Source organism: Squalius cephalus, assembly GCF_949319135.1.
Source record: "Squalius cephalus genome assembly, chromosome: 21".
Classification (NCBI taxonomy): Eukaryota; Metazoa; Chordata; class Actinopteri; order Cypriniformes; family Leuciscidae; genus Squalius; species Squalius cephalus.
The window spans coordinates 33,378,017-33,401,095 of record NC_137142.1 but is presented as its reverse complement, the minus strand read 5'-3'; the positions used below and the strand labels follow the sequence as shown (position 1 = coordinate 33,401,095).

Sequence of the window (23,079 nt, the reverse complement as noted above, 5' to 3'; positions counted from 1 at the left end):
CCACAGAAGAACAGGACACTAGTGCTAAAGAAACAGTGATCATAAATCCCAGCTTTGGTCAGTGTTGCTGAAATCTATTCTTCTCGGCGTGGGTCAGTTACGAGGCGAGTGTGTGTGGGAGGGGTTTGACTTCAAAACCAAATGACTAAACAAAAACACACGGACTGTCATGTCTTTCCACACACACTTCCCGTAAAAACTCCTGAAAACAAAAGGAGCCGAAGACAAGTTCAGCAGAGAGAGAGTGTGTGTGTGAACGGATTCATCAACAAATTCACTTCATGAATCATCATCACTTTAAAATGATTAAAAATATGCTATTAATTACTTGGGTATATTTAATAATTTAAATAATTTAATATAGGCTAAATTTAAAAAAGAAAAGCACCAAATTTCACTAAGTGATTAAAAATAATAGCTTAATTTACAATTCCATATATTTCCCTAAATTAGTTTACATTTTTAAAAGTACACAAAACAAGATTTTATTTTTTGGGGTTAATATAAAAAACACCAAATCAACAAATACCATTTTTACTTAATGATTTTTAAAATAAATATGTGTTTTTAATTATTTAGAAAGTATTAACATAAATTATTTGGGTGAATATATATATTAAAAAAACTTAAATTAACAAATACCAGACATTTGGCTTATTAATCAGTTTAATGTAGCCTAATTTAAGTTGAAATGACTTAAACATACAAGTTGATTGCACTTAAAAATTGCAACTTTTGTTTTTACAGTGTTCAAAATGACATAAATCTCAATTAAAGAGTTTAATACTTTTTAAATGACTAAAAAATAATAGCTTAATCAACAAATTCAGTGTGCTTTTTCTAAACTCACATTAAAGTCTGAAATACTTGATTCTGATTGGTCAAACAAGGCATTGATGAATTTTATAGGGGCGACTGGGGGTAATTGTAACAAACTTTGGTCATGTTGTTATTACTCAAAAACTTTTTGAAATATTCGGATACAATTTAGAAGTCAAATGTTGCATCTGCCCCCGGTCTCCCCTAGACTACACTTATACTGCAGCTCAAATCAATATTCATTCATTCAACATGCATTCATTTTGCATTTGGCAAGGTACTTATTTTTCCAAGTAATGCATTCAATAAGAAAGTATTTTTACTCTCCAAACGAGGTTCTTTTGCCCATCAGAAATGCCGATGCACGGGCTCTTTAGATCAGGCTTCCTCGTCCTCAATGCTTGAGCTCTGACTCACGCTGGTGAACGTGCCGGAGCTTTTCAGCAGCTGGCTCTCGTACAGTAGATGTGTGTGTGTGATAGCGTACGCCTCAGCCTTACTGTAAGTGTGTGTGTGTGTGTGTGTGTAGAGGCCGTTGCCGTATACTAGCGCTGTCATTCTTCCGCGTTCCTCGAAGGCCTCATTAACAGGCGATCCGGACGCTGAGGGCTTTTGTTTACATTCCAGCCGCTTCAAAACTATGTCCGAATATTAACAGAGTTCCTGCCCTATACGAACCATAAACACCCCAACAGCAGGATCCCTTATTACTGAAGCGTGTTCACACGGACAGATCTATGTAGAGCGGCCATCTTTGGTTCCCCAAATAACCCTGTGGTAAAACAATCAAGCTTTCAATGTTGTTTATGTGTCTGTGTGGTATTTTTAATCTGCTTTAAGACAAACCATGTGTAAATTCATAAGTCGACACCATTGCTGAGTATTTCCTCCTTAAAACTGCAGTGAACCAAAGACAGTCTCAAAAACACGCTTTGAAATCGCTGGTGTTTCTGACGTCACAAACTACCTTGTAACCAATCAGATCAACGTGTGATCGTCAACCAGTGGATCTCTGAGCTGAGTGAGTGAGTGGAGGCGGGGCTCATTTGCATATTCATAGAACCACGTATACTAAATGAGGCAAGGGTGTCGAGTTACATTTAATTGCATTGCAGAAAAAATACTTTTTTCTCACCATATACTTTGCAAGTCATGATATGCCTAAAGCTCATGCATACAGTTTTATTCCAAATTGCATTAATTTTCATAGCAAATGTGGTTAGAGTTAAAATTGTTGCATGGTGCAGTTCTGTGGGAAATGCGGTCAATGACGTCTCTGACAGCCTTGAAATGTTATAGGAAAATATCTTATTGAACAAACACTGACTAATTAATGTAAAAAGAAAACAACAACAACAACTCACACATATCCTTCACATATATGATATATGCAATTGGAAGACTTGTTAACTCAAAGCCACATTCAAACTCGACCAAACTCTACCAGCAAATGAATGAGGACGTGTCACTGTTCAACAAATGAAAGGAATATGACTCAACATTATTAATCTGAAAAACAGCTGCCAGATGAAAAAGGGCATTTGTTTTGCCAATAAACCATTTTATGGACATTCACAGCTTTTAGGCTCCTCCAAAACAACGGATTATTGAAACAATAATATTTAGTTTGATTGTTTGATAAGAGAAGTTTGACAGAGTCGGAGACTCGCGCCACTGTTTATTTTTGTGTCCGATATGAAGCACACTCTCAGTAACCTTCGCTGACTCAAACAAAACTCCAAAAATAAATCATGTAAACGTAATAATAATAAATTAATAAATAAACTGAGAAACTTAGCACTCAAAAGTCAGTGAGGGCACTGCATACATTTTCAGAATCTTGTAAATTTCCTTGTATAATACAAATAACAGTAACTTTATTAGTTTATTTATTTAGTTAAATGATGCATAAAAACTTATGCATATTATTTGCATCATTTTTTGTTTTGTTTAAAAAAACTAGAAATTAAAAAATAAAATCTGAAACTTATTTTCTTAATTCATTTTTGGGTTAACTATCTCTATCCCTTTAATGATTGATAGATATAGTACATATATATGTGTTAGATATATTTTAGACAGAGTGATGATATTAAACACACAGACCCTCTGGACAGAATATTGTCCAAAGCAGGAGGAAAAGGAGGATGAAGAAAGCAAACACCAGCAAAGTGAGAATAACCCATAATCCTGGAACAACTTTAGTATCATACAATCACTAACCTTCATCTATCCTGGAAATCAAAGGGAAAATTGTTGGTCAAGACCCTGAACACAGTCCTAACCTCAAAATATGACTGGTTAATAACCTTTTAACCCTTGAGTGCTCTTCGTCATTTTTGACCAATGCATGAAACTTATGCATTGGTTTGAAGCTTGGTAAAGGTTTTGGCACTTTATTTGAACACACACAAAAAATCATGGACATGATTCGAAAAGGTTAAATGGCCCTGAAAGAAACTAATATTCACATTCAAAAATAAGTGCATTGGAAATGGGGAACATTTCATCTAGTGGAAGCGTTCGGTACTGCACCCAAACGAAATCTGACCGAAAGCTCATTTTTTGAGATATCAACCACAAATTTGGAACAACTTGTTTATATTTATGGTTTTGATTTTTAGAGTTTTAGAGTAAACGTGTTTGGGAAAATATATATTTCATACAAAAACCTTTTCAAAATGTTTTCATAACAATAAACGTAAAATCCTATAGAATTCTTGAAGTTCACATTTTAAAACTTTTTTTTTCAAAAGCAAGTGTAGTCATAAAAAAAAAAAAAAGAGACCAAGAATTCAAGATTTATGACAGTTTAAGTTGGAAATTTCATTTTCAGGTCTGTGCACAAAAAGTTAATAAACGGATTGTTAATATGATTTAGTACCATCAAATTTAGAACCTTGAAAAATAAAACATTTTACAAGTTAATATTATTTCAGTTTTTCTACGTCAAATTTCACATTTAACTCAATATTGTTGTCATTTCTTTGTTATTGTTTGTTGACATTTATTAGCAATTTCTGAGCGAAAGTTGTTTCTACACCAAATTTGTTTCAGTGTAGTACTTATTTGAGTAATGAACTTAAAAATTGGTGTTTATGCTAAAAATTGAATTCCTCTAACTCAGTGTAGTTTGTCGTTTGAACTTAATTTCATTAGTTGTCATGAAAAAATGCAAACAATATTACAGTGATGTGCATCAAATCGATGGCGCATATACAAATAATGATCATCTATGCACGTTCTAGAAAGAAAAGAAAAAACAGAAAAAAGGGTAGAAGAAATGAAATGAGCCAAATCTGAGCCACTGATCAGTTCAGAGCCAATGAATTCTTGCCAACATAATTAACTCTTCTAACACTCAGGAAATGTGCTGTCTGAGATCATAACCCCAGACCTAGACAAATAAAGTAATATTTTGAGACCCAGGCAATGATTATGTTGGCTCTTGAGACTCCAACACTGAATACTGCTCATATTTAATCAACCATAAGACATCCACAACAACTGTAAGCATGCCAGTTCTCTCAGAAACCCTTGGTTCTGTTAACCGAACATGTATGTGATCTTGTGATAAGCATTTCGCAGACGTCTAGACATTAAGTCAGAAGGGCTTTGGCTCTACCTTTCTATTAACTGGAGAAAGTTGAGTGATTATGCTTTAAGATGTTTGGCATTCCCATGACACCAGCACCTCCGGCATCCTCTTTTCCTATTCGCCTCTACAGCTGCAAACTGCCAGAACAACACACTCTTTTCTCAAGACGGATCTTGGATCTCTGCCTCGGGAACTCACAATCAAACAGCTTAACATGCAAAAGACATTTAAACAATGCATTAGATCACCAAACCCACACTCTTAAAAATAAAGGCTCTTAAAGCAGGTTTGCGCAGCAATTCAATTCAATTCACATTTATTTGTAAAGCGCTTTTCACAATACACATCATTTCAAAGCAGCTTTACAGAAAATGCATGAGTCCACATTACAATTTAGAGTGATGTGTTATCAGAGGAAACTGTTATGCATTTCAGAAATGTACATATACAAAATCACAGTTAGCTAAAAATGTGTTAATTTAAACAATGTAATAATTTAATGCAGATATAAGGAGCTCATTAAAGTAATGGATTCTTGTTTGTTAACAAATGATTATGACATTTAGAAAAAATTTAGGAATGCCATAGAAGAACCATTTTTGGTTCCCCAAAGATTCTGAAGAACATTTCAACCTGTTATTATCACTATAAAGAACCTTTTGTGGGATGTAAAGATTCTGTGGATGTTAAAAACACATTATGTAACTTTTCACCACTAGAGGTCGCTTATTCAACACAAAACTTGATGACGCCTCACAGAATCATGGGAGTTTTTGTCTTCGCCTCTACAGCCGGTGGAGAATACGATGGACTTGTGCTGAAATCATATTCATGGATGACCGGTAATGTATTAAAGATTTATTAACGTTACGAAAATCGTTGGAGAGGAACGAGGCCGCTGGAGCGATTGCTAATGAGAGATGAGTGCGACACACAGTTGAGCTTTTATTATACCACAGACGCTTCTGCTTCTTCCAGTCATACGTATGTGGGGTAACGCAGCGCTGTTTTATCATATTAGATGAATCTGAGTGTGTTAAAAGATGTTATAATGCTACTCTGTTACTCTGTCTACACTTACTACACACTGGAGTGAGCTAGAGCGATATTAGGTACCCTCTAAAAAAATGCAGTGTTTTAACCCAAATATGGACAAACCCAACCATTGGGTTAAAAACTTGAAATAAAAAATTTAACCCAACGGCTGGGTTTGTCTACCCTAATCCAGAGTTCTCGCGAGAGCACAAGTTGAATTTGCTCAGCGAGTTACTCTGGTGTCGAGTAATGATGCTCATTAAATATGCCCCTCTATCTGAGCTACACCAATCACATCGGGTTATCTGATATAGGCGGGCCAGAGGCGAGATGACGACAGCGCTGAGACGTCGAAGTCATTAGTAAACATTGCAAGATGGCTATGGATGAACACCAGTTGTTTGAAACGGCTTTGGCCGCTACAATGAACGAGTTAGACTTGGCTTTTTATCTAAAAGAGGAACAGAAGGCGGCGCTCGAGTCTAATCTACCAGTTAGCTCCGCTGGTAGCTAAGCGTATGGGGCTTGTTGTGATTGGTCGTAGTGTTATCCAATTGCGTGCAGTGAGATTTTCAAATGCATGCTTGGTGCCGCCCCTCGAGCTGGACGACTTTCATTAGTCGATGCCAGACCATTAATCTTTCAGATTTAGGCCTGGATTTCCAGGCTAGGGTTTGTCCATATTTGACCCAAATTTGGGTTGAGTGTATGGTAAAACATGGTACTCGTGGTAAATCAAGAAAACGAGATTCAAACAAACTGTGTTGAGCTGTATAACAATGATTAGTTTTCTGTCGATGAATGTATCCAAACAGTTGCTCACCCGCCTGATAAAACATATTCAAGCGTCTTTTGTGTTTCCATGGTTTCTACAAATTATAACCGGAAATGGAGGGTAACGCGGGTATGATGTCATTAATATGTTAAAACCACTTATTTCTCTGGATTTAAACATTCTTAGAAACATTTGGGATAATATATAAGATATTCATGTCTTTCTTTCCTCAGTGGGAGAGAAATTATGTTTTTTGAGGAAAACATTTCTGGATTTTTCTTCTAACAATGGACTTGGTTACCATCGTACGCGATCACAGCTGAAGAAGAGGTTGTTATCTAGCGAAACGAGAGGTCATTTAAAAAAAAAAAAAATGTATAGACTTTTTACCTTCAATAGTTGGGATTGAGCTGATCCACAAACGGACAGGGAACTACGTCATCACGTTGAAAGGTCACGCCGGCGCCGGCAGAAGTACCGCCCCACTATTTACAATGCGACCGCACGTAGGATAGTTCAAATAGTATTGTTTGCTATTATATATATAGTAATAGTATTCAGTGAATATGAATATGAATAGTATATGAATAACATTCTGATGAATATGAATAGTAGTTCAAATAGTATTGCCGGCGCCGGCGTGACCTTTCAACGTGATGACGTAGTTCCCTGTCCGTTTGTTGATCAGCTCAATCCCAACTATTGAAGGTAAAAAGTCTATAAATTATAATTTTTCTTTGAAAATGACCTCTCGTTTCGCTAGATAACAACCTCTTCTTCAGCTGTGATCGCGTACAATGCACTGTAAAAAATTCCTGTAAATTTACATGAAAATTTAACAGCAAAATGCTGTTTTCATGTAATAACTGCAAGTTACCGTTTTTTGCAATGCATTATGGGAGAACTTGGTCGCTTCAAATTGCGTGTTGACCAGCAACAGTATGACACTGTTATTTAACAGTATAATACCATATTTTTCCATGCACATGTGAGTTTAGGAAGACATTTTAGTTTATCTGCATGAGGTCATTTTGCAGCTCTGCCTAGTATTATTTTACATGTAAACTACCTATTACTTTTAAATATTACATTTTAAACATCCAGTGATGTTTTTGCGATTTTAATCGGATGAAGCGACTTTAGACTTTGACCACAGGAATGTGAGCCCATTGTAGGCCTACAGACTGTCATAACATCACATTCAAACGGGTAAGAAATTTTTATTCAACTTGCACATTTTCCTTAACTTTATCTGAGTAAAAAATTAGTGTGAAATGGTTTTTTTTATTTATTTATTTTTATTATGTGGTTAATTTTTTTACGTGAGATTCAAACCGTCCATTATCTGCTGCTGTTATATTTGCAACTACTCTTTTGATCTGTAAGTTACCAAGTGGTACGTAAGTCTAAATATTAACATACAGTATCCAGTGAAGTGTAATTAGATGACAGGATAGCGTGTTTTAATCATGGAAAAGTAACCGAGTAAAACGATAGCATGCTTGTGAGCTTGTTAGCAAACACTCAGACTGCATTTCGTTTGTATTTGCTACCGTCATGCACAGTTTATGCATATGCAATGGACACATGTCCCAATCTTTATCGAAGCAAAAGATAGGTGAGGTATGATCAAAATTCATAAATCTTGTGTGATTACTGTGAACGTGCATGTTCAAACCTCTGCAGAAATAGCAGCATAACAGATGGATGGACGGAATGTTGATAATTTTCTGATTTTTCTATTTTATTGAGATTATTTTTTTAGGCATCTCTTCTTTACATTATGTTTTCCTTGTCATTGTAGTTAAACTCCTGAAGGCTAACTTTGTAGAGAAGCAAGGACTCATTCTTTAAAGAACTGTGAGTTTGCCTATTGTTTGTTCTATTAACACCTGTATAGTTCACCTAAAAATGGTAGTTATCTCATCATTTACTTAACCTTGTGTTGTCTCTTTCTCTTGGAGGAAAAATTAAGATATTGTTGTGGAGAAATGATGTCTGTTTGCCCAAACAATGGAAGATGAATGTGGACCAAACCTTCAAACTCCAAAAGGGACATAAAGGTACAGTACCATTAAAGGGATAGTTCAACCAAAAATGAAAATTCCCCCATGATTTACTCACCCTGAAGCCATCCTAGGTGTATATGACATTCTTCTTTCAGACAATTACAATCAGAGTTATATTAAAAAATGTCCTGGCTCTTCCAAGCTTTATAATGGGAGTCAATGGGCACCATTTTTTTTAAGTCCATCGAAGTGCATCTGTCCATCATAAAAGTGTCCCAAATGGCTCTCGGTGGTTAATAAAGGCCTTCTGAAGTAAAGCGTTGCATTCTTGTAAGAAAAAATGTAATATTTAAAACTTTATCGACTAAAATAACTAGCTTCCGGCAGATGGCTATACGCAAGTCGACTTATGCCAGTTCAAACAAACAGGGCTGAACAACCGCGTTCGTCATTACTTCGTGCGTCATGTTCAAGTGTTACTCTTTCGCCGTAAATCGATGCGTACGGCCGCCTGGCGGAAACTAGTTATTTTAGGTGATAAAGTTACTTTTATGATGGATAGATGCACTTGTATGGACTTGCCATTCACTCCCATTATAAAGCTTGGAAGAGCCAGGACATTTTTTATATACATATATATTTATAACTCCAATTGTATTCGTCTGAAAGAAGAATGTCATATACTCCTAGGATGACTTCAAGGTGAGTAAATCATGGGCTAATTTTAATTTTGGGGTGAACTATCCCTTTAATCTAAGTCACCTGTCGTTTCATGTAATATCAAAGATTTGAGACCAAAGCATCAAAAAACTAGACTCCAATTGCTAGATGTACGGTGAGAGAAATTGAATCACTTCAGAAAACTGGTTAAAACATGTGACCCGTATAAATTAGGCTAATTTTATCTTTCATTTACTATGACTATTGGTGTTCCCCATTATTGATCCCCATTCTCTTCTTTGCCATTGTAGGGACAAACAGACATTTCATTTCCATTAAAATATCGTCCTTTGCATCATCAGAGTTTAAATCTGCATAAGGGTGAGTAAATGAGAAAATTATAATTTTTACATAAACCATTCATATTCTGAATATGTTAGGCCTATTGCCTCTGTAGAATATAAGCAACAAGTAGCACATTAAGTTTTACATTTTTTATTTACAGATACAAATACTGTCAGTCATCTTAAATTGTTTTCTTTACCAATAGATGTCTGCCAAACCTGCTGACCTTGAGAAAATGCTTGCCTGTGTCTCCTTGTTTGATCCTTCTTGGTAAGTATGTCATATTAGACATGTTAGACATGCATTTTGTTTCTCTAAAACAAAGCTTACACTCCAGACTGACACATAACTTTTGTTTATCAGGATAAGATCCATATGTATGGGCCTCATGCTAGAATCTACTGACTATAAATGTACTCTGTATGATCTCTGCAGTTAATTCCAAGTCTTCAGTGAATTATCCAGTAGTTTTTGGTTAGAATTTTTTAGATAACTAAAATTATACACTGCAAATCATTTTAATTGAAAATTTTCTCCTCTTATTTTTCAGATACTTTATTGGAATAAATCCGGAAAAGAGAACCAAAGCTGCACAGAGAAAAGAGGTGTGTAAAATAACTGGGAAAACTGCAGAAAAAGACTTTAACCATCAGTCCAAAAGTATAAAATGCTGATATATATTTTATAAACTATTTGTTTTGATATAAAAAAATTGGCTAGTGTTCACTGAAGCCTGACTTAAGAGTATATTTGTATTTTATGAACAGGTTATGTATGTATGTATGTATGTATGTAATTATGTATGCCTGTTTTAAGGCATATGGTAAACGTCTATCTAATGTTGTATGAGAATAAATCTAAAAGTTTATCTAGTGTTGTGTTGTTCTTAAAGGTATTAGCTTTAATAAAAGCATGTTTTAAGGTCATCTTTTGTTTGAGCCATTTGTTTGCAAGCAATTTTCAGTGTGTTTTAGAATGCAAATTTTAATGTAAATGTTTTAATTACAGTGTAAAGCTCACATTTTAGAGTACTTTAATACACTTTTAGTAATACACAGTTTGTGTATATGCAGCTGAACACCTGACAGTATTATACTGTGCAGCCTATATTTTCTACAGCACAGTACTGTAATATTTTTTACAGTAATAAACTGTTACTTCAGATTACAGCATTCTACAGGTAAATCTAGCTGCCTGTAGTTTACTGTAAATTAACGGGAAATTTTTTACAGTAATAAACTGTTGTTTCAGATTACAGCAGGTCCACTGTAAAATTACAGCATTCTACAGGTAAATCTAGCTGCCTGCATTTTACTGTAAATTAACGGGGAAATTTTTTACAGTGTGGTAACCAAGTCCATTGTTAGAAGAAAAATCCAGAAATGTTTTCCTCAAAAAACATAATTTCTCTCCCACTGAGGAAAGAAAGACATGGATATCTTGGATGGCATTGGGGTGAGTAAATTATTAGGAAATTTTCATTTTGGGGTGAACTAATCCTTTAAAAGTCTTCCTTTTTTTTGTCCCTTCATTGACTGTTGTTAAATTGGTCTTAATGCAGCCACACGCAGAAAAAAGCCAAATCCACATGACTTGTTGCAAAATTGGGTCAAAAGTCGGTAAAAGCACGACTCTCTCCATAAGCATTGTTTGCATAGACAGACACACACACACACACACACACACACACACACACACACAATGAAGTGTGTACACAGAGAGGCTATTGTAAAGCTGCATACCATTAAAGCAGGTCACGTTACAGTAAAGGACTGGCTGTCGGCATCATTAACTATAAGCTCGTGACGTTTTAACCCCGTATGCATTCTTTCTCCTGTGGAATTCAAAAGGAGAAGTTTTAATGAATGTTTGCTTCAGTGATGAAGTCAGTAACGTCCAACACCGCTGGTTCTCGTGCGTCTCGTACTCAAAGGGTCATTCAAGTTTAAAAGAGATTTGACTATCAGTGAATAATGATTGTTATTCTCACACAAAAATACTTGGATAATTCAGCGAACAAGTCATTTGGACGACTGCACTGTAAAAAATGTCCATCTATCACTTATCACCGGTATATATTTTTGAGAAATGAGTGCTATATGTTCATAAGCATGAGAAAAATAATGCTTCATTGATGAAGCTACTTGTACAAGTCATTGCAGGGTTGATATTTCTGTCACAAAATGCATGAAGTTGGCTAAGACGTGCAGTGTAATATCAGACTCATGAATGATGAGACATTCATGGTCAAAGAGCAGAGAGCGAGAAGACACAAATAGTTGTGCCGTCCTTGGAAAACAAGGCAAAGCGTGAGAACAACATTAGCACGTAATGTTTTACACTTAAACGGATAGTTGTTTCAAACCTGTATGAGTTTCTTTCTTCTTTTAAAAAGTATTATAATGTATCACATTGATACTAAAATTACACTGTGGTTAAGAACTATTTAATTGTAAATGTGCTCAGTGCATGTGATTTGAAAACTGTGATTTGGCAAAGCTAAAGATGACAGATGTTTTAATCTCTTTACTTAGCCAAGTTAAAGATGTAGAAACATGCACTTGTAACGTAGAAACAGGCATTTTCAACGCTGCTTTAAAACTATATGCATTGTAAAAAAGGAAAGAAAAAAGAAAAAAATTCTACAAAAAATGCTGGGTTGTTTCAACACTTGTTTGAGTCAAAAATGGACAAACCCAATCAGATAATTTAGTCAGATTATATATTGTTTTTCTAGTAAGATTGGTTTTGGTTTTACTTATTTCTTTGATTTGGCACGGTCTAGTTCTTTTCTCTTTACCTTTTCCCTTTTGTGAACCTTTTTGTTTGGTTTACATAAATTGATTATATAATTAATTACTTTGAGGTGTCCTTGTCATATTGATTCTCATTGTAATAAATTATCACTTTTCTTACACTAGATTGGTTTGTGTGTGAGATGTTTTCCAGTACGCGTTCAATGTTTTAATGTTGCACGCCTTATTCCCTCTAGACTAACAATGGTTTGTAACAATTGGGTTTAAAATTTTTAATTAAAAAATTAAACCCAACTGTTTGTCTGTATGTGACCCTGGACCACAAAACCAGTCACAATGGTCAATTTTCTTAAATTGAGATTTATAAGCTGGATAAAAGCTGAATAAATAAGCTTTCCATTGATGTATGGTTTGTTAGGATAGGACAATGTTTGGCCGAAATACAACTATTTGAACATCTGGAATCTGAGGATGCAAATAAATCAAAACACTGAGAAAATCTCCTTTAAAGTTGTTCATTTATGTTGGCGATTGTGCTGCATTCACTCACAAAAATAAATGTTTTATATATTTACGGTAGGAAAATTACAAAATATCTTCATGGAACATGATCTTTACTTAATATCCTAATGATTTTTGGCATAAAAGAAAAATCAATAATTTGGACTCGTACAATGTATTGTTGGCTATTGCCACAGATAAACCCGTGCGACTCGTGACTGGTTTTGTGATCCAGGGTCACATATTATAAATGTGCATAAGAAATGTGCCATGGAAACCTGACTTGCTCAATTAAATCAACGTTAAATTACAGAGAAAAAGACAGCATCAACAGACCTATGAAAGAGCTCAGTACAGCAACAAAACTTAATTGTGTGTTTACTTCGGGGGACTTCACAGCAGCGCAAAGGAAACTGTAGTAAGCAGAGACACTAAACATCAAGGTAACTTGCATGATCATTTGTAACGGTTGACTATGAAAGAGAGGGAGGGTTTAGCGGGGCGAGCGACTCCGTGTCTGTGGGTCTCGCGGGTCAGTCACTCTGATATGCTCAGGGACAGTGAGATCTGAGGTCACACGCAAGACCAGAGTTAAACTGAGGACAGCAAGAGGCTCGGATGCGCTAAAAACAGCGACATACTAATGCAAATGTGGCCTCAACACCCACTCACTTTATTCTTGCTCTTTGCCAGAGTTCACAATAAAAGTGAAGTCATCAAACTCTTACAGAAATGTAAGTATGGAATCATGTGGTGATCAAAATACGCTTTTAAACAGCTGAAGGTGTTGCTTTTTCTTTACTATCCTCTCCAACTCATGCATTGAAAAACATTGTTTATATTAGTGCTTTCAAATGCATCTAACTTAAAAGTTTGTGTATGTATGTACGTGTGTATGCATATACAGTATGTGTGTGTGTGTATGCATATATATATATATATATATATATATATATATATATATATATATATATATATATATATATATATATATATATATATATATATAAGAGTTCAGATGCAAAAGCCTCTAAGTGGCATCTGAAATTTTCTTCTAGAATGATAATTTTTTATCAAGCTCATATATATTAATAGGTCATTTTCATTGCCATTTAAGTGAAATTACTGAACTTAAATATACGAGATTGATAAAAATGATCATTCTAGAAGAAAATTTCAGATGCCACTTAGAGGCTTTTGCATCTGAACTCTTCATATATATATATATATATATATATATATATATATATATATATATATATATATATATATATATATATATATATATGTTAGATGCGATAATATTGAGCTATTTAAGCACAATCATGTATGAATTTTTTTTATGACCGTGAAAAACAAATTCAGTCAAGTGTGTTTAGACTTAAGAGTGCTAGAATATTATCATGAGAGCATAGAAAAAATAAAAAGACTTGCACAAATTTGGCTTCCAAACTGCTTTATCTGAGAAATAATCGTTTGGTATTTTTTTGTTCTTTTTTTTGTTGCATCGGCTGTCAAGTTCGGAGGTAGAACATACGTAGAAATGGGTACTGATTTAGACTTTCTCTGTTTCTGTTCTGCGTTTATTATATCAAATCTTAAGAATATTGACCCACCTATATGTACTGTACATTTATGCAGACTTGCATTTCATTCAAGGTTGCATCCTTTTATCAGTTCATGCACTCCCTGCCATCAAATCTACGACCTTGTTATTAATGTTACAGGCAGTTTTTCAAATGACAAAGAAAAAGCGAAAGTGTTACTCTAACAGGCACAACAAACGCCACATGCACCACAGTATTCCAGCTAATGCACAAAGGTTTTTCAGGTTAGGTAACTGCCATCACTGCTTATGTTGCAGTGATCATCTTTAAAGTGTGCAAACTGCTCAACTACACCACTGTACTACGAGGGTAACATAAAAATCTGAATATAAATATTCACTGTAATTTTCTGTGCTGAAAGTATCATTTTCCTACCCAACCCAAAAATAAAGGAATAAATCACTTGCCAAAAAGAAATTGCAAGGATGCAGTTACTCTGGAAATGATGCACTGAATTGAACCAAAATAATTCCAGCTCACATGTCGTTTTCACTGTAATTACTCAGTAATAAGACATCCAACAGTATAAGTCAAAAAGTGTCCATACTAAATGGTAACCGACTGATTGAACAAGCCAAAATGCAAGCATTAATCAGATAATATTGAAATTCTGGCTTTTGTTGTTAATCAAGCAAGCGTGTGCAAGATATAGAGAAGGAAAATTATCATATATGTGCAGCACACATCAACTCCTTCAGTTCCCAGAATGCACCTCATGAAGTCGGTTGAGAACATGTTCACGGTGTGCCGAGCTGGAATTGGAAAGTGTTTTCACTATAAATATTTGCAGTCCCCATCCTTCCATTTGTGTTGTTTTATAGTTTCGATATAATATATATATATCTGAAACGCTTCCAATATATTTCAGTATTGATATCGAAAAATCTATATTTTTACAGAGTATTTTCACATGTATTTCCACAGAATACATGACACCAGCTGCACTTTCTCTCTCTCTCATCTCTCCGAATGCGACTGACACACAAACCCGCCTCTCCTCACTCACTCATTGCATTTGCTCTCTATGAATATTGCTGGTGTTACAGGGCTTGAATTTCGGCAAGGGATTGCACGTATTGAGCATAATTTTACTCATTCCTGCAAGTTTTGTGCTCACACACAGAAAGTTTGAGCACATAAAGCTGCTTCTTAGCACTAAATTGAGTATTTTTCACTGCTTATTGCGCATAAACATTCAAATGCACACAAAATAATGTCACAATGCTGAGTTGGTGAGTATTCAACACAGTCAGTTCTGTTTTAAGTGAACGTAAACAGTTGAGAAAGAAAATGCATGTATAATGGATCAGTGCGTCAGGTTAATGAACCTGCTGCCAAATTATGAGATATTAATAAATATCTATATGGCAGGTTTTCCCCATGGTATCAATGTCACAATTGTGGCCAGTGAAAGTGGCTAGTAACTGGAAAACCTGGACATAAGCAGATGCATCTTCATCTTATATCAGCCATTGGTCACTCTGCATCATCCACTGAAAAAACACCAATACAAAATAATAAAAATCCCAACACTGAGCTGCATCAGTTTCAACAAAACCGGCCATTAGCAGACTGAACGGACGATGCGTGAAGCCTTCAAAACCACGATGACATGGGAGCCGTGTTAGTAAAGCATCCTTGACACATACTTACTTTAGTCCTTCCATTAATAGTGTAGTTTCCCAGATTTCCATTGCAATTCCTGACCAGGTCATCCATGCAACTCATTAAGAAGCAGATCTTCTCGCATCCAGGCTCTTTCCCCTCTATCCAAGTGATTTTATCCCCCCTTATGTCCTTAGAAGAGTCACTTTTCTGACTCACCAGCTGTCCGTTAGTGAATTTACCAGCCTGATGGAGAGCTTTCACATCATCTAAAATGGACAATCCGATGTCTTCACCCAGAAAGTTGTCCACGACACAAATGCCATGTTTGTTCATACACGGGATTATGTACTCAGTGGCCAGTTTTAGTGTTTGGGGTTTGTGTTGTGTGTTGTTGCTGTCAGTTTCTGAGCTTTCACTTCTGGTGAACAGTGTTGGATCAGCTGGTTTCTCCTCTAGCTGTGGAGTTTGTGCCTCAATCTTGGTCTTTTCAGCCTCTCTGCAGGTGAGTTTATGTTTTTTCCAGTGCTGTTTCTGATGCTCTTTGCTGCAGTAGAAGGAGATCCGGCACCGACCGCACTTTAAAAGGTTTTCCATCTTGCCACACAGCTCGCAATACTGTTTATCCCGGTCTGGATCCAAAACAGTAGGGCATCGCTCCATGTTCTCTTTTGCGCGCTGCTGGCCCTTTAAATCGTGTCCTTCCCCACGCGTTCCTGCGGATAACTTTCACGTTGATGCACGCACAACGTGTCAGCCTCAACAAACGCAAACCAACAATCGTATCCGTTTCATCACACAAGTATTTTCACCCTTTCTCCGTTAAATAAACGGATGGGCTTGGGATCGTGCCGCGCGCGCTCCATCCCGCAGGCGCGCTCCTCATGCGCGTGGTTGTATTGGTGTGCGTTCTGCTGCACGTCGCCAGTACAAACCAAACCTCTGACGTCAGACAGGAGGGGCGTGGTCAAGGGGTTCAGACCTGATAAATATGCCCCGCCTTATTTCATTCACATTCACACACATACACACACTCTGAAAGCGGGATGAGTGGGAAATTGAATTACAGTGTTCGCTCAAGATCTGTCGCATTCAGAAGGATTTTCAAATGTTAATGTCTTTGTTAGTAGTATAGGTGGCCTAATTAGCAAGGCTTTGAGTCTACTAAGACAAAGGCTTCAGGTTTTAGTTCAGGTCGACGGGGGTCCGCATGAGCCGATTCGTTCAAATGAACCGAATTTAGTTTTATCTGTGCCGTCACTAAAATGAGATACTTTTGTTGTTTTTGCATTTAAATAAACTGAATTTAACTCTGACCTCCTGAAATTAATTTATAAACATAATCTGAACTATATTTATTATATATTATTATATTATAAAATTCTGTCATTAATTACTCACCCTCATGTTGTTCCAAACCCGTAAGACTTTCGTTCATCTTCGGAAGACAAATGAAGATATTTTTGATGAAATCTGAGAGCTTTCTGTCCCTCCATTGACAGCTACGCAAGTACCAATTCAACGCTTCAAAAAGTTAATAAAGAGATTGTAAAACGAATCCATATGAATTGAATGGTTTAGTCAAAATTTTCTGAAGATAGCCTACTCAATCGCTTATGTGATGAACACGCAACATTCATCAACTCACATCAATTGTGGTAAACACAAGCTCAAGCATGGTCGATTGATATGTGAGAACCAATGAGGTTGAACCTCCTTCTCGTGTTACGCATCACGTTTGAGCTTCTGCAAGAGCCAATGAGGTTCATTCTCATGTGTCAAGCAGGTTCGGTTGAGCTTCTGTTTATGTTCGCTGATCAATTTTTATATGTGAATAAAAGTCTTAATGAAATCTGTTCATCATATAAAGCGATCAAATCTCTTCAGAAGATTCGGACTGAACCGCTCAATTCATATGGATTAGGCCTAGTTTACGATCTCTTTATGAACTTTATGAAGAGTCAAAGTGGTAGTTGCGTAGCTGTCAATGGAGGGACAGAAATCTCTCAGATTTCATCAAAAATATCTTCATTTGTGTTCTGAAGATTGTTTGGAACAACATTAGGGGGAGTAATTAGTGACAAAATTTTTATTTTTGGGTGAATTATCTATTTAATCAGCATATAGTGGTAAGTGTTAAGCCTATTTCATACTAGATATTCATAGCCTAGTTAGTAAACAAGTTACTATAACACTCAAAAAAGCAGAGTTAATGAAAAACAAATTGCTTTTTTTGAGACAGCGGATCTATTTTCAATGCATTGTTTTGCAATGTCATTCATGTAAACTGGTTGGAGTATTAGAGCATATTCTCAGTTCTAGGCAAAAAGAAATCGGTCTAAATCAGGGGGGTTCAAACTGGGGTCCGGCCAAGTGCTGGCGGTCCGTGGAAAACTTTAGAGAAAAACAGATTTAAAAAAAAATCTAAAATGAAAAAAATAAAATAAAAATAAATGAAAGTAGGCTAAATAGATAAAAACTTTGATTACAATATTAAATAATACATTAAATATTTAACCAATACATAATAGGCCTACATCTAACAACACAGCACTATAGAAGAAAAAACATAACAAAATAGAAAATAAATAGCATATTTTACACATATTTATGGTATTATAATATTTGGGGGTCCGTGGCATCTAAAAGACTGAAAACCTGTGATCTAAATGACCACGTCACATTTGTTCAAGTGGCTAAGCAAGCAAATATATGGGATTTCAATAAAATGCACATAAATGTAGTTTCATGATGTTTATTTTGTTGTCCACTGCCCCCTATAGGAGCTCGCTGGCACTCGTTCAGACAGTGAGGAGGCTCTGGGTGGCACGTACACAGTTGGCATCAATCCTCCAGGCTGAAGTTCAGGAGGAAGAACTGTAATCTGATATACTGTATATGTGCAATCAAAGGAGAGAACCTCTCTCTCTCTCTCTCAATTTGTTTTATCCTGTGCCATGACCATGAGAGTAGTGATAGTAAAGGAAACATTATGTAAATATCATTGTATATGAATATGGAACAATGTACAATAGTACTACTACAATACTTTTTTGTAAAAATCTACACCTTGTCATTCATTCATTCATTTTTATTCATTAGTTTGTTTGTTTGTTTGTTTGTTTGTTCGTTCATTTGTTCGTTCGTTCGTTCGTTCATTCATTCATTCGTTCAATTCCTTTGTTTTTTCATTTAATTTCTTAAATTTAATTTCTTTTCTTTTCATTTAATTCAATTTATTTTCATTTAATTTCATTTAGTTTACTTTCAATTATTTTCATTTCTTTTATTGTCGTTTATAAGAAAATAATATAAAAATTACTTTGACATAAAAACAGTTATGAAAATATATGCTTTCTAAATTATTTAAACGAAATCTGAGCACCTAGATCACTTTTACTACTGGACTAAAAATAACCTTGGAAGTCAATGGACCAAGTTAAACTACATTACCCAGAATGTCTTGCGGTAACACGCAATCAACACGCGCAGGTCCCGTGTAAACAATGGAAGTCCGTGAGCGTGCCAGCGTTCAAATTAAACCGAGTCGGACGTAAATCGCTGCTTTTATAACGAATGCACGGTTTGATTACACATTTATAAAATAAGTTGTTTCTAGGTTTAATATTTGCGGAAGTACGTAATCATACAGGCACACGTGTAAACCCACGATAAAGGCGTTCAGCTGGATTTACACGCACTAAAATCACAATCAGCTGGTAAAATAAAAGAGTTTACTGTACATAACTGAACAGTTCACGTGTCCAGTGAAAAACACGTTACTACAGAGATGAGTAAACGAGATGGTAAAGCCTGACGACGTCTTTCAGTTTAAAAACATTTGATTTTCATGCAGAAATCCTCGTACTAAGAATCGTTTGCCGTGACGGTGAGTTATGTTCTCATTTATGTAAATATATGTTTTTAATGTTCCTCTTAGACGAGGGATGCGGCCGAAGACGAAGGACAGACGTCGGACAGAAATCCGAGGAGTGTGTGAACCCAGATTCAGCTGTCATTGCGGCTTTCAAAGGTGAGTGTGTGTGCAGCATGTGTTCACGACACCAGATTAATGAATCTGATTTATTTACTGGTTTTTCTGACAGTATTCCAGCAAGAACTGGACACCAAGCATGATAAATATGAGCGTTTGGTGAAAAGCAGTCGAGATATCACTATTGAGAGCAAACGGACCATATTCCTCCTGCACAGGGTGACCAGGTGAGATCCATTCAAGAGCTTGCTTATGTATGTACATGATATATATTCTATATACATAATTATCATATATGTGACCCTGGCCCACAAAACCAGTCACATGGGTCAATTTTTTTTGGTCTGGTTTTTTAGGATAGGACAATATTTGGCCGAGATACAACTATTGAAAATCTGGAATTTGAGGATGCAAAAAAAATCAAAACATTGATAAAATCTCCTTTAAAGTTGTTCATTTATGTTGGCGATTGTGCTGCATTCACTCACAGAAATAAATGTTTTATATATTTACGGTAGGAAATTTACAATATATCTTCATGGAACATGATCTTAATATCCTAATGATTTTTGTCATAAAAGAAAAATCGATAATTTTGACCCATACAATGTATTGTTGGCTATTGCCACAGATATACCCGTGCGAGCTGCGACTCATGACTGGTTTTGTGATCCAGGGTCACATATATATTTTAGGGCTGTCAAACGATTAATCGCGATTAATCGCATCCAAAATAAAAGTTTGTGTTTACATAATATATGTGTGTGTATGGAATATAATTATTTTCTATATATAAATACACACACATGCATATATATTTAAGAAAAATGTGTTATTTATATATAAAATATTTATATATAATATAAATTATATATAATATAAATATATATATATACACAGTATATACATGCAAATATTTCTTAAATATATACATGCATGTGTGTGTATTTATATATAGAAAATAATTATACACTGTACACACACATATATTATGTAAAACCAAACTTTTATTTTGGATGCGATTAATCGTTTGACAGCCCTAAAATATTTGAGAAAATAGTCAAATAAATTGAATAGGTAGTGAAATACTTTACAGTTAGTAGGAATAGATAGATAGATGGATAGATAGACAGAATGATAGATGGATAGATAGACAGAATGATAGATGGATAGATAGACAGAAGGATAGATGGATAGATAGACAGAAGGATAGATAGATAGATAGATAGATAGATAGATAGATAGATAGACAGAAGGATAGATAGATAGACAGAATGATAGATAGATAGACAGAAGGATAGATAGATAGATAGAATTGTTTTTGTTTGAATAAATTGGTTGACCTAGAATCTGATAATTGATCAAAAGGAAAATAAGCCAAAGGAAAACCTTCATCATAGTACAAAGTAACTTTAGATTTTGAATGTCATTATACTGTGAGTTTTTCACGGATGAGAGCATCTGCGAAGTGCCTTAAGTGTAAATAAGCATGAGTGTGTGTTTGGTTGTCAGTGTTCCAGATGTGGAGGAGATCCTGAACGAGGCAGATGTGAAACTGGACAGCGTGAGGCAGAAGATCGGACAGATCGCAGAAGAACTGAGAGGAGAAGATTTACACCAGTTCCACCGAGCAATTACACCAGGTCTGTCAGTGGACAGCCGAATGTTCATCTCAGTTTCAGTTTTTATCAATTCCATTTAGATGTAGTGCTTCAACTTCAACTTATTTCAGTTTATTGCCAAGGCAACATTTCAAATTTTTTGTTTAACCCCTTAACTGCCCCCCCCCTTTTTTCCCCCCCGCATAGACATGAAAATCACTATCCAAACTTAAATGGTTGTAATTCAAGAATGCTTTGAAATATAGACATATGGTTGGTCTTGTTTTAAAGAAGACATTTGCCAGATTATTGTAGAAGTGAAATAAATTATGAAAGTGAAATAGAAAAAATTCCTGTAATTTATAAAAAAAAAAAATAGCCACCAAATATGAAAACTAGAGATTGTAAGCTTTCAAATGATATATAGTTTGTCAATATTACTTTAGGTTTTTACTAAGATATTAGTGTTCTAAATATATTGACACTCAAGGGGTTAAAGTTTTTTTTTTTTTTTACTAATATTTATATTTTATTTTATTTCAGCTTTATTTCAGTTAACAGAAGTGTTCTTAATAATTTTAGTTAATGATAACCGTGATTGTACCTTTTTGAACACCTAATATATATATATTATATAATGCTGTCAAATCGATTAGTCGTTTCTAACATAAAAGTTTTTTTAAGTGTTTATATAATATGTGTGCGCACATATATGTATGCATACATATATTATATAAACGTTACACAAACTTTTATGTTAGATGCGATTAATCGATTTGACAGCACTATTATTATATAATTTAGATTAAGTAATTCTGTGCTAGTCTTATAAGAACTGATGTGGATTATAAAATGACAACATTTAGTCTGATATCTGGTTCTTATGATACTTTCATGTGTTACGGCTGTTCAGTTTAACATGCGTCATCATCATCATCATCATCATCATCATCATCATCATCACAGTGTTGAAGACGTTTGGGTCTCTGCACTCAAACCTGTGTTGTTGGTCTGCACTTTACGCCACTACGCATTACGTAACATCTCATCTTGCTTAATCTTTCCAAAAAAGGTCACCATGCTTTTCCAGCCATTATTATTTTTGTCTTTCATAAGAGGAGCGAGGGCAGACACAATGTCTGCAAACTTCTGAGGAAAGTGTGGATAAGGGAGGGAGGGGACCTACCAAATTCTGCGGTTATCTAACGGTGAGGGGAAGTCATTTTTAGATTATGGTCGCAGAGAAATCATCGGGGTCTTTCTAGCGACGTGACCGAGGTCAGATCCTGTCAATTAGGTTTCTATTTTTCTTTTTGTTTGAAGAGTCTTTGTTGGTGTGTGAGGGGCAAGCAGACGTCGCTCGCCCTCGGGTCCAAGCGTTGAGAGAGTCTGAGGTCGTGTTTAATGGGCTTGTTTTCGCACAAAACCCATTAAAGCTACTTGGGGATAAATTTGACACTAATTGCGTCCAGTAAGTTCACGCTGCAGAATGCTATTAGTGCATGAACAGGTAATATGATAATTACATGACCTTCTGTAATCAACTGAATTCTCACTTGATTGTTACACAAGCTGCTTCAAAGTCATGCTACAATCATCATATTTATGCACTCAAATGACACTATAAATATTGTAATCAGCATTAACTTTATGCACAGAGTTCATGTGTTGATTTAAGAATAATAGTGGAAATAAACTGGTATTGCCCATAGTTCAATTTGAATTGTGAATGCTGGTTAGTTTGATTGCATTCTGGGAACTATAATGAATCATT

General features: G+C 35.4%; 2 protein-coding genes across 2 annotated transcripts in view; one reads left to right on the top strand and one right to left on the bottom strand.

Annotated features, from left to right (window-relative positions):
* Positions 1–16,641, bottom strand: part of egln1a (egl-9 family hypoxia-inducible factor 1a) — a 29,755-nt gene extending 13,114 nt beyond the window's left edge. The window contains exon 1 of the mRNA XM_079855661.1: positions 15,759–16,641. Within this exon, the coding sequence (XP_079711787.1) occupies positions 15,759–16,373 (615 nt within the window). The 5' untranslated portion in view covers positions 16,374–16,641. The remainder of the gene's footprint in view (positions 1–15,758) is intronic.
* Positions 16,642–19,185: 2,544 nt separating this feature from the next.
* Positions 19,186–23,079, top strand: part of tsnax (translin-associated factor X) — a 12,816-nt gene continuing 8,922 nt past the window's right edge. The window contains exons 1-4 of the mRNA XM_079855660.1: positions 19,186–19,516; positions 19,651–19,743; positions 19,817–19,931; positions 21,217–21,347. Coding sequence (XP_079711786.1) covers positions 19,501–19,516; positions 19,651–19,743; positions 19,817–19,931; positions 21,217–21,347 — 355 coding nt within the window. The 5' untranslated portion in view covers positions 19,186–19,500. The remainder of the gene's footprint in view (positions 19,517–19,650; positions 19,744–19,816; positions 19,932–21,216; positions 21,348–23,079) is intronic.